We start from the raw sequence: 12,711 nt of genomic DNA, 5'->3' as shown, positions 1-12,711 counted from the left end.
GATGTGTTATATGTCCACTTTCCACGCTTTGACTGTCAGTACCCTACGCCCTTTGGATGTACTGTGTATCCACTTTCCCAGGCTTTGACTGTCAGTACCCTACGCCCTTTGGATGTACTAAATATCCACTTGCCATGCTTTGACTGTCAGTACCCTACGCCCTTTGGATGTACTAAATATCCACTTTCCACGCTGTGACTGTCAGTACCCTACGCCCTTTGGATGTGTTATATGTCCACTTTCCACGCTTTGACTGTCAGTACCCTACGCCCTTTGGATGTACTGTGTATCCACTTTCCACGCTTTAACTGTCAGTACCCTACGCCTTTTGGATGTACTGTGTATCCACTTTTCCACGCTTTGACTGTCGGGGTCCTACGCCCTTTGGATGTACTAAATATCCACTTTCCCAGGCTTTGACTGTCAGTACCCTACGCCCTTTGGATGTACTGTGTATCCACTTCCCACGCGTTTACCGTCCAGGATCCTGCGCACTTTGGGTGTACTGTCTAACCACTTCCCATGCGTTTACTGTCCAGGATCCTATGCACTTTGGATGTACTGTGTATCCACTTCCCACGCGTTTACTGTCCAGGATCCTACGCACTTTGGATGTACTGTGTATCCACTTCCCACGCGTTTACTGTCCAGGGTCCTACGCCCTTTGGATGTGCTGTGTATCCACTTCCCACGCGTTTACTGTCCAGGATCCTACGCACTTTGGATGTACTGTGTATCCACTTCCCACGCGTTTACTGTCCAGGATCCTACGCACTTTGGATGTACTGTGTATCCACTTCCCACGCGTTTACTGTCCAGGATCCTACGCACTTTGGATGTACTGTGTATCCACTTCCCACGCGTTTACTGTCCAGGATCCTACGCACTTTAGCTGTACTGTGTATCCACTTCCCACACTTTTACTGTCAGTACCCTACGCACTTCGGATGTACTGTGTATCCACTTCCCACGCGTTTACTGTCCAGGATCCTATGCACTTTGGATGTACTGTGTATCCACTTCCCACGCGTTTACTGTCCAGGATCCTACGCACTTTGGATGTACTGTGTATCCACTTCCCATGCGTTTACTGTCCAGGATCCTATGCACTTTGGATGTACTGTGTATCCACTTCCCACCCGTTTACTGTCCAGGATCCTACGCACTTTGGATGTACTGTGTATCTACTTCCCACGCGTTTACTGTCCAGGATCCTACGCACTTTGAATGTACGGTGTATCCACTTCCCACGCTTTTACTGTCCAGGATCCTACGCACTTTGGATGTACTGTGTATCCACTTCCCACGCGTTTACTGTCCAGGATCCTACGCACTTTGGATGTACTGTGTATCCACTTCCCACGCGTTTACTGTCCAGGATCCTACGCACTTTAGCTGTACTGTGTATCCACTTCCCACACTTTTACTGTCAGTACCCTACGCACTTCGGATGTACTGTGTATCCACTTCCCACGCGTTTACTGTCCAGGATCCTATGCACTTTGGATGTACTGTGTATCCACTTCCCACCCGTTTACTGTCCAGGATCCTATGCACTTTGGATGTACTGTGTATCCACTTCCCACGCGTTTACTGTCCAGGATCCTACGCACTTTGGATGTACTGTCTATCCACTTCCAACGCGTTTACTGTCCAGGATCCTATGCACTTTGGATGTACTGTGTATCCACTTCCCACGCGTTTACTGTCCAGGATCCTATGCACTTTGGATGTACTGTGTATCCACTTCCCACGCGTTTACTGTCCAGGATCATACGCACTTTGGATGTACTGTGTATCCACTTTCCACGCGTTTACTGTCCAGGATCGTACATACTTTGGATGTACTGTGTAGCCACTTCCCACGCTTTTACTGTCACTACCCTACGCACTTTGGATGTACTGTGTATCCACTTCCCACGCTTTTACTTTCAGTACCCTACGCACTTTGGATGTACCATGTATCCACTTCCCACGCGTTTACTGTCCAGGATCCTACGCACTTTGGATGTACTGTGTATCCACTTCCCACGCGTTTACTGTCCAGGATCCTATGCACTTTGGATGTACTGTGTATCCACTTCCCACCCGTTTACTGACCAGGATCATACGCACTTTGGATGTACTGTGTATCCACTTTCCACGCGTTTACTGTCCAGGATCGTACATACTTTGGATGTACTGTGTATCCACTTCCCACGCTTTTACTGTCACTACCCTACGCACTTTGGATGTACTGTGTATCCACTTCCCACGCTTTTACTTTCAGTACCCTACGCACTTTGGATGTACCATGTATCCACTTCCCACGCGTTTACTGTCCAGGATCCTACGCACTTTGGATGTACTGTGTATCCACTTCCCACGCGTTTACTTTCCAGGATCCTACGCACTTTGGATGTACTGTGTATCCACTTTCCACGCGTTTACTGTCCAGGATCCTACGCACTTTGGATGTACAGTGTATACACTTCCCACGCTTTTACTGTCCAGGATCCTACGCACTTTGGATGTACTGTGTATCCACTTCCCACGCTTTTACTGTCAGTACCATACGCACTTCGGATGTACTGTGTATCCACTTTCCCAGGCTTTGACTGTCAGTACCCTACGCCCTTTGGATGTACTAAATATCCACTTTCCACGCTTTGACTGTCAGTACCCTACGCCCTTTGGATGTGTTATTTGTCCACTTTCCACGCTTTGACTGTCAGTACCCTACGCCCTTTGGATGTACTGTGTATCCACTTTCCCAGGCTTTAACTGTCAGTACCCTACGCCCTTTGGATGTACTAAATATCCACTTTCCACGCTTTGACTGTCAGTACCCTACGCCCTTTGGATGTACTGTGGATCCACTTTCCACGCTTTAACTGTCAGTACCCTACGCCTTTTGGATGTACTGTGTATCCACTTTTCCACGCTTTGACTGTCGGGGTCCTACGCCCTTTGGATGTACTAAATATCCACTTTCCCAGGCTTTGACTGTCAGTACCCTACGCCCTTTGGATGTACTTTGTATCCACTTCCCACGCGTTTACCGTCCAGGATCCTGCGCACTTTGGGTGTACTGTCTATCCACTTCCCATGCGTTTACTGTCCAGGATCCTATGCACTTTGGATGTACTGTGTATCCACTTCCCACGCGTTTACTGTCCAGGATCCTATGCACTTTGGATGTACTGTGTATCCACTTCCCACGCGTTTACTGTCCAGGATCCTACGCCCTTTAGGTGTACTGTGTATCCACTTCCCACGCGTTTACTGTCCAGGATCCTATGCACTTTGGATGTACTGTGTATCCACTTCCCACGCGTTAACTGTCCAGGATCCTATGCACTTTGGATGTACTGTGTATCCACTTCCCACCCGTTTACTGTCCAGGATCCTACGCACTTTGGATGTACTGTGTATCCACTTCCCACGCGTTTACTGTCCAGGATCCTATGCACTTTGGATGTACTGTGTATCCACTTCCCACGCTTTTACTGTCAGTACCCTACGCACTTTGGATGTACTGTGTATCCACTTCCCACGCGTTTACTGTCCAGGATCCTATGCACTTTGGATGTACTGTGTATCCACTTCCCACGCGTTTACTGTCCAGGATCCTACGCACTTTGGATGTACTGTGTATCCACTTTCCATGCGTTTACTGTCCAGGATCCTATGCAGTTTGGATGTACTGTGTATCCACTTCCCACGCGTTTACTGTCCAGGATCCTATGCACTTTGGATGTACTGTGTATCCACTTCCCACCCGTTTACTGTCCAGGATCCTACGCACTTTGGATGTACTGTGTATCCACTTCCCACGCGTTTACTGTCCGGGATCCTATGCACTTTGGATGTACTGTGTATCCACTTCCCACGCGTTTACTTTCCAGGATCCTATGCACTTTGGATGTACTGTGTATCCACTTCCCACCCGTTTACTGTCCAGGATCCTATGCACTTTGGATGTACTGTGTATCCGATTCCCACGCGTTTACTGTCCATGATCCTACGCACTTTGGATGTACTGTGTATCCACTTCCCACGCGTTTACTGTCCAGGATCCTATGCACTTTGGATGTACTGTGTATCCACTTCCCATGCGTTTACTTTCCAGGATCCTATGCACTTTGGATGTACTGTGTATCCACTTCCCACGCGTTTACTGTCCAGGATCCTATGCACTTTGGATGTACTGTGTATCCACTTCCCACGCGTTTACTGTCCAGGATCCTCCGCACTTTGGATGTACTGTGTATCCACTTCCCACGCGTTTACTGTCCAGGATCCTACGCACTTTGGATGTACTGTGTATCCACTTCCCACGCGTTTACTGTCCAGGATCCTACGCACTTTGGATGTACTGTGTATCCACTTCCCACGCGTTTACTGTCCAGGATCCTACGCACTTTAGATGTACTGTGTATCCACTTCCCACGCTTTTACTGTCAGTACCCTACGCACTTCGGATGTACTGTGTATCCACTTCCCACGCGTTTACTGTCCGGGATCCTACGCCCTTTGGATGTACTGTGTATCCACATCCCACGCGTTTACTGTCCAGGATCCTATGCACTTTGGATGTACTGTGTATCCACTTCCCACGCGTTTATTGTCCAGGATCCTATGCACTTTGGTTGTACTGTGTATCCACTTCCTACACTTTTACTGTCAGTACCCTACGCACTTTGGATGTACTGTGTATCCACTTCCCACGCGTTTACTTTCCAGGATCCTACGCACTTTGGATGTACTGTGTATCCACTTCCCACCGTTTACTGTCCAGGATCCTACGCACTTTGGATGTACTGTGTATCCACTTCCCACGCGTTTACTGTCCAGGACCCTATGCACTTTGGATGTCCTGTGTATCCACTTCCCACGCTTTTACTGTCAGTACCCTACGCACTTTGGATGTACTGTGTATCCACTTCCCACGCGTTTACTGTCCAGGATCCTATGCACTTTGGATGAACTGTGTATCCACTTCCCACGCGTTTACTATCCAGGATCCTGCGCACTTTGGATGTACAGTGTATCCACTTCCCACGCTTTTACTGTCCAGGATCCTACACACTTTGGATGTACTGTGTATCCACTTCCCACGCGTTTACTGTCCAGGATCCTACACACTTTGGATGTACTGTGTATCCACTTCCCACGCTTTTACTGTCAGTACCCTACGCACTTTGGATGTACTGTGTATCCACTTCCCACGCGTTTACTGTCCAGGATCCTATGCACTTTGGATGTACTGTGTATCCACTTTCCACGCGTTTACTGTCACTACCCTACGCACTTTGGATGTACGGTGTATCCACTTCCCACGCGTTTACTGTCAGTACCCTACGCACTTTGGATGTACCATGTATCCACTTCCCACGCGTTTACTGTCCAGGATCCTACGCACTTTGGATGTACTGTGTATCCACTTCCCACGCGTTTACTGTCCAGGATCCTACGCACTTTGGATGTACTGTGTATCCACTTCCCACGCGTTTACTGTCCATGATCCTACGCACTTTGGATGTACTGTGTATCCACTTTCCACGCGTTTACTTTCCAGGATCCTACGCACTTTGGATGTACTGTGTATCCACTTCCCACGCGTTTACTTTCCAGGATCCTACGCACTTCGGATGTACTCTGTATCCACTTCCCACGCGTTTACTTTCCAGGATCCTACGCACTTTGGATGTACTGTGTATCCACTTCCCACACGTTAACTGTCAGGATCCTTTGCACTTTGGATGTACCATGTATCCACTTCCCACGCGTTTATTCCGTCATTCCGTTTAACTATTTAGCTGCGCTCAGTCGAATATATCCTCCCTGTTTTGATAAGTACGTGTACACCGACACTGCCATCAACCCAGTAATCTACACAAGTCCATATGAAGTTTTGGTCACACAAAGCTCCAGCGAGTTGGTCACCCGCCAGATGGCATGGGCCAAGAGAGGGTATTTCCGGGTCAGATGCAACAGACATCGCTCCAGGCGCTCCTGTACCTGGCCACACACAATGTGTCCTGCCCTGGTAGTCTGTAACATTGAGTTGTGTACACACGTCTCCATGACAACGATGATATCATACATGTTTTCAGCCAAAATTGGGCAGAAGTCTACTTTAGCACAGTGTGCCTGTCTGAGATGACATGCGAACTGTTCAATGTGGTGGCAGAACATATACAGAACCTCCTGTAGCAGAGCCAGGGACTTGGTCTGGTAAAAGCAGGGCAGTAGCTGAAGCAGCCTGGAAATTTCACCACTCTGGAAATGACAGTCATCAATTTTTGAGAGACCAATACATCTGTACCAACATAGGACTTGACAGAATATTGTGGTATTCTTCCTAGTCATGCTAGATAAAGTCACTAGGCAAACAGCCTATGATACTGACATGTTACACCATTTAAAAATATGACTGGTCGTACATAGTTTACAACATTCTTTTCAGCATAACTGGGAGTTTTAGCACACACTAAACCACTGCCACAGAAGATCCGGGGTAGAATAGGTCTTCTGAAACCCATGATTGCCGTAAGAGGTAACTAACGGGATCGGGCGGTCAGGCTTGCTGACTTGGTTGATGTATGTCATCGTATCCCAATTGTGTAGATCGATACTCATGATGTCAATCACTGGATTGTTCGTCCAGACTCGATTATTTACAGACCGCCGTCATATAGCTGAAATGAATACGGCGTTAAACAACAAACTGCCACTGATATATTGAAATCCATTCTAGCAGCTGAAGTGTGTGTGTACGTTTCCTTTTGCTTACCTGTCGGATTCTGTCAGTAGCTAAAGCTCTCTGTATAATGCTAGAGAGTACATTAAGGAGTGTCCGACGACAGTGTTGCAGTTTGCCGTCAGCAGATTCCTGTTCCAGGACACTGACCACGCTGGTCAATGCTTGCGGAAGGAAAGATGTCGTGAGGAGTCTGGCGGGGTCACACAACATCTCCCCCACACACCTCAGGCTGTGATCCACAGTATCCCATGTAACGTCGCTCCTGGATACAGTCAAGTCGCAGTCGTGTGAATAATGGGTCACCTTCTCCTCTCTAGCGCCAGATCTGTCAAGGTTGATGATGCTCTTCAGGAATGCCATGTCTGTACCGAGAGTTCCTCTTTGGACTAGCACGGAAGGATCTCTGTCACTGGCCTCTGATGAGGAAGGAGGGGTTGGGAAGATCGACTGGCTGTCAAACATGCTCTCCTCCCCTGCCATTTATATGAAAACAACATGTTGAGCACTCCCTGTAGACAAAGCTTTACCCTGTCTAACAATATTGTCATTGAGAAATTACATTTTGAATGATGTAATAAATAAATTATATCATAATTCATATGTATCAATGTACACTAACAAACAAGAATTATGCCCTAATAATGTGGATAGAGAGAGTCGAAGATGAGGAAATATAACGATTATGTTGAATAAGATCAGCACATATCTCAAAATTTGGAATAGTTCTGCAAAATATTATCCATGTGTACCTGTAATTTCTGAAGACAGCGACCCAGAGTGTGACATCAGCAATTGTTGTTTTAAATTTAAAATTTCCTCTTGGGCATTCGCCCATCTCTCCTGCCACTTGTGTTGTGAGGTCATGAACAAGGATGACAGATACTCTGTTTGTTCCTTGGCAGTTCTTGAAGGAGGCCTAGACCGGATAACAGCTAGTGCCACAGCGAGTTTAATCTGCTTTAGAAGGCTGAGATCTGAAATATGACAGTAACCTAATATCATAGACTTCAGGAGTATTCAAAACGATCTCAGCGATACGGCTCACATTGGTGGTCACAATGCCCAGTGAGTTCACAGGCACTCCATAGAAACAAGAAAGCTCGTTATAACCCCTCTACTGTGGTGGCCGAGAGGGGACATCCTATTATCAACTTGAATATAATATCTATTTCCACATTACGGTTTATTGAGAACAATATGTCATTCAAACACTAGAAATTACATAATGGACATCCATTAGCGTTACTATTGCTGGGGTGAGGACTTCCACTTTGATGAAATCTACTCCGCAAACAGAATAAACATTGATATAACCTCAGTGTTGTTTTTAGGAAGACACTGTTGTTTTAAGGAAGTACACTACTCAGCGCCAATAAGCGGTGTTATTTGATAACATTTGATTTGACTGTTCAACATTTGATAAATATTATGTTTCCAGATTTGTTTTCAGGTTTGCAGGTTTTATAGTTGTGTGTTCAAATCCTGGAAATGTTTTTTGTGTCTATCTTTAGAATACAGTACTACAAACTTTTCAAACACGTGACAATACCCTATAACGGAATTTGTAGTATTTATTTTGTTGCCATTAACACCGGCGAAACGTCATCGAGTGTACATAAGCTCCTCCCAGTGATCTATCATCTGTATACGCAATGTCATTAAATACGCCCAGCGATGTTGAGAGTTTTGAATATTTGTTTACTAAATATCGCCTGCGGCGGCGCATTTTATTGCAAGGGCTTGTTTATGAAAGCACTTTTATTTTCAATATAATTTTTACTTCGTTTTTTTTCGTAATTCAAGTGGCTAAAATGGTATACTAATATACATATATTATTTTTATTTTTCGGTTCATTGATTTTTATTATTATGCACAAGAATACAGTTTATTAGGTAATATCGGTATTATATTGGCGCTGAACACATCCAAATGTCGCCGCCTCCATCCTTAGCCCTTGGATCCCCTAATTTACGATCACGGATTCTCATAAAAAACCCAAGCCACCATTATTTCAATCATTAGCATCGCAAATCTGGATAAACTTAAATTATAGTATACACGTAACGACATTCAGTGATATTCAACGGTTTGGGGCCCTGAATCCAGTCGATCTATTTCATTATATTACACTTTCCCTCGTGTTATGGGTTTCGGACGCTAAACAACATTCATATTTTTCTCTCTATAATCACACGAACAACTGTAAATCATCTCATTCACTTATAAAAGACAACTTTCTCTTAAAGACAAGCCATCATCTGAGTATATAAACAACGTCTGTGTGATGTCACACCCCTCGTTATTGCGCGAGTAATCGCGATAAACATGGCCGTCCGAAAACGTATGATCAGACGACGCCTTTGAATTCTTGTCGTTTGGTCACGAGGAATTTAGGTTGAAATTGGCGGCTACTCCCTCACTCATGATATTAAACAAACCATACAGCACAGACGTCTAGACAAATCATTGACATTTACATATATCTAGTGCTCAATCTCAGGACGAGGTAAATCGAACAACGTACCATAGCCATCACTCTGACACAGCTCATCATTAGACCTAGTCGTACCTTCCGATTCTGTCGAGCGACACTTCACTCTTTGGATGCAGGAACGCGCTGTCATATTTGCGTTTACATATACATGCCCAATATCACTATAAACAGCAAGAAATATAGAAGATTTATGGTTTGAGCATGAAAATCCACAATGTTTCTGTCCAAGGGGAATAACTCACCTATTCCTTTGGTTGTCTCCCTTTCCGAAAGTTCACCATCCTCGCGGGGATACCCCGTTCGGGGAGCTCAGCACAGTAACCCCTTACTAACAGTGCCGTTACACACCCTAGGCAATACTTGCACGTTTTGTGTTTCATTCATATAGAAGTCTTTTAAGACTTAATAATTTAACATACTTCTGTGAGACACAAATACGTAAAATATGTAAAAATGTATCTTTCACAGAACAACCTTAGCTACGGTTAACCTAAAGGGCAGGCAGAGTGAAAACAATTAGACAATTTCCGAGTGAGAAAAATTCGTAAGATTCGTAGAAAGTATTTAAATGTCAAAGTGAAAGTGCTGACATCACACGCTCCGTAATCGGCTTCCAAAACAAATCATTTTGGGCGCGTGGCCCAAAGCTTCCAGCACAGCGCTGACAACTGTTTTCATTGGCTGTTTGCAGTGTTTATCTACTTGTGATTCTAAGCCGTTATACATAAATACTGTTTCTGCTATTTCTCTTAGTCCCACAAATATAACAACATTTCACACATTGTTGAATGTGAGAAACGACCTCTGATCTTGAAATTGTGAAAAATTAATTTTAAATAACAATTACCAATCCGTAACTAGCGTTTTATTACTAACATCATGTTTGGGTAATAAAGTACCGGCTGCCCTCGACCCTATTCCACGCAATACATGCATCTTCAGTGTTGTTACATAAGTTGTGTGGACACAGTAATCAAATGGATGAGCAAAAAAAAAAGACGTGAACTATTCAACTGGCACACTGGTCGTCTGCCCAATCGTCATGGTAATCGGAACCGTTTAATCCCAGTAAGGGGATTCCCCGCAACGGCGGAATTATTTCGTTTGGGAACGATTTTGACTGTCGTTTTTTATCGCCTGTTTTACGCTATTTCCGTTTCTCAAATTCAATCTTGCTCAAGCATTTGTGATCAAGCATGCCCTAAGGTATTAAAATCTGCAACGTTGCCATTTTGACTTTAAGAGTAGGAGATTTAGGATACGTGTCCCACCGCCGGTGGGTGGTGCTCATGAGAGTGCATGACAACTCGATCATAAATAGGCAAACAAGGCAGTTCATCAAAGGACAAGACGGTTAATCACACGACCTTTGCTTTCATCCGAGTATCAAGGTCTGGTCATTAGATATCTTCAAGTTGTAATTTAGAGTAAACTAATTCAGGGGACATTTGCTCTATCCCGCCGTGTTGCTGTCTTCTAGTTTAGCGTTTACAAGCTGAATCTGCGATGGAAAACACGAATCTATACACCTGTGGTAGTAGCCACAGCTACAAAACTGGTGTCGGAACAATGGGTATTTTACGACCACTTCACTTACTATAATGTACATCCACGCCTTACTGATCGAGAAGGATCGCCCTTCGCTCTTTGTGGCTGTGTTTGTATCACCGAGACTTTAGATATTTAAAAATGTTCTAACACTAAAAAGGGGGTTGTGCTTCTCGTCTGGTGCTCATTTTCAGTCCAGGTCAAGTAATTAGTGCCTTGTATGATACTGAAGCAATAAGGGTATAGTCATTAACTTTTCGATAGATATAGGCTGTATACAATTTTAGCAGACAATTAAAGTACTGTTGAAAAAACCCTGAACTAACCTACACCAACTGCCAATTTGACCAGGTCTAGTCTCGACAGACACGAAGTCGCAAGGTACTCGGCATATCTATGCCGATGTTTGAGTGAGTGAGTGATTATGCTTCATGCGCCTCTTTTAAAAGCAATAGTCTCATGACCGCGGGGGACACCAAGAATGGACTTCACACATTTTATTCATGTAGAGAATGGAACCTTGGCCCTCACCATCTCAACAAGTGCTTTAACCACCAAGCCTCCCCACGCCATCGATCGTATATTTTGAGGGATATTTTCTATGAAATTGTGTGATCAGTGTTCACTACAAAAAAATATCCCCCGGAATATACATAATCCCTAATTGTTTTTGTTCAGTATATGACATACATGTATTATTATTATAAACCCACTGCCAACCAAAAGACTAACCGTGTTTGATTTAGATAGTAAGGAAGCTTCAAATCAAAGTGAAGTGTTAATAATCTTTGTTGTTTTGAATACATCTTTCCAAAGCAAATCCAGTTTCCACCCTTGCCTAACCAGGCTGGAATTTCGGAGCAAGACTATATTTTAGCTGGACTAAACGGGTCTGTGCATAGTCCAATCAAAATCACGTATGGAAATCGACATCCTCTTCGCAAACAACATGGTGACTGCCCTGCAGATTTCGGTCGTCTGCAGGGTTTGCAAAACATGTGTACCGTCAAATGGGCGTCGACAGATATTTTCAAATCTTTCATGTTTGTAATCAACGTGCTCAAGTGTTGTGCTTACAATCCACATGCACTGGCTGTCTGGTCTGGAAAAGTGAAACTTTTCTTCGATTAACTTGATCAGATTGACTGGGCGCCACCATTTGAAGCAATTGTAAGTATATATGAGGTGGAATCTGATTGGTCAATAGGAGGGACATCTAAGGAACATAACTCATAATAGCCACTGGTGGCGCTACGATCGAGCCACGAAATTCCAGCTTCGTTCGGCAAGGGTTGAAACTGGACTTGTATAGTCAGTTAACGCCCTTGCCTCGGAAAGATGTTTTGAATATCGTCTTTGTCAGTTTAATATCCCTTGGCGTGATTGTAGATCAATATACACTGGCCAAATTCATGCATAGTCAACAATACTTAATGTCTCAACAGGTCATTACGATGATTATCAAGTATATTGCAAAACAATTTAGGCTGGAGATCCTGACTTGGCATTTGGATGAGCAGGCATATAACTGGGAATATGCCGAAGACCCAGTGTATATTGTCCTTCATAAAAAAATAGTACGAGTGATATTGGTATCTTTTTCATGTTGCTCGTTAACAGGCCATTAAAAGCCGGAAAATCTCGTAACGACAAGATTCATATGAGATTACCTAGAAGCCCTTCTTCATCGTGGCCACAAACCGGATTTAACGTTAAAATCCTTCGCATGTAAGTTTTATCCAGTTTTCGCAGGTAGTTTGTATATCTCTAACAATAAGTCTCTAAAAGCCCTCTAATATAGAGATAGAGGACAAGACAAGTGGCAAATCTGCGCATTTAACACTCGGATCTCCAAAAGTGTGTGCTATGTCAAACGACCATGTGGATGGTCCGGACATGGGTGACTCAGGTCTATCATCT

The 12,711-nt window shown here is 44.3% G+C and overlaps 1 protein-coding gene across 2 annotated transcripts; it reads right to left on the bottom strand.

The window, feature by feature from the left end:
* Positions 1–5,385: 5,385 nt before the first annotated feature.
* On the bottom strand, positions 5,386–9,466 carry LOC124116305 (meiosis-specific protein MEI4-like). Of its 2 annotated transcripts, none has more exons than XM_046477582.2 (4): positions 9,274–9,466; positions 7,498–7,722; positions 6,779–7,221; positions 5,386–6,264 (listed from the first exon to the last, which is right to left on the bottom strand). In XM_046477582.2, the coding sequence occupies exons 1-4, from the start codon at positions 9,371–9,373 to the stop codon at positions 5,875–5,877; spliced, it is 1,158 nt and encodes a 385-aa protein (XP_046333538.2). In that variant the 5' UTR covers positions 9,374–9,466; the 3' UTR covers positions 5,386–5,874. The 2 variants fall into 2 exon arrangements, with proteins under 2 accessions (XP_046333538.2, XP_046333539.2); XM_046477583.2 differs by having other exon boundaries at positions 9,319–9,466.
* Positions 9,467–12,711: the final 3,245 nt, after the last annotated feature.

Source organism: Haliotis rufescens, unplaced genomic scaffold (genome assembly GCF_023055435.1).
Source record: "Haliotis rufescens isolate VD_foot unplaced genomic scaffold, xgHalRufe1.0.p SCAF_5, whole genome shotgun sequence".
Lineage (NCBI taxonomy): Eukaryota > Metazoa > Mollusca > Gastropoda > Lepetellida > Haliotidae > Haliotis > Haliotis rufescens.
This window is presented reverse-complemented; position numbering and strand designations above follow the sequence as displayed.

Excerpts from the sequence above, each read along its gene's own strand:
- LOC124116305 (XM_046477582.2), bottom strand. The coding sequence starts at position 9,373 with ATGACAGCGCGTTCCTGCATCCAAAGAGTGAAGTGTCGCTCGACAGAA. Across the intron at positions 7,723-9,273 it reads GTGTCAGAGTGATGGCTATG|ATCTCAGCCTTCTAAAGCAG; the intron begins GTACGTTGTTCG and ends GTCATATTTCAG. Across the intron at positions 6,265-6,778 it reads CTACTGACAGAATCCGACAG|AGTGGTGAAATTTCCAGGCT; the intron begins GTAAGCAAAAGG and ends TGTCATTTCCAG.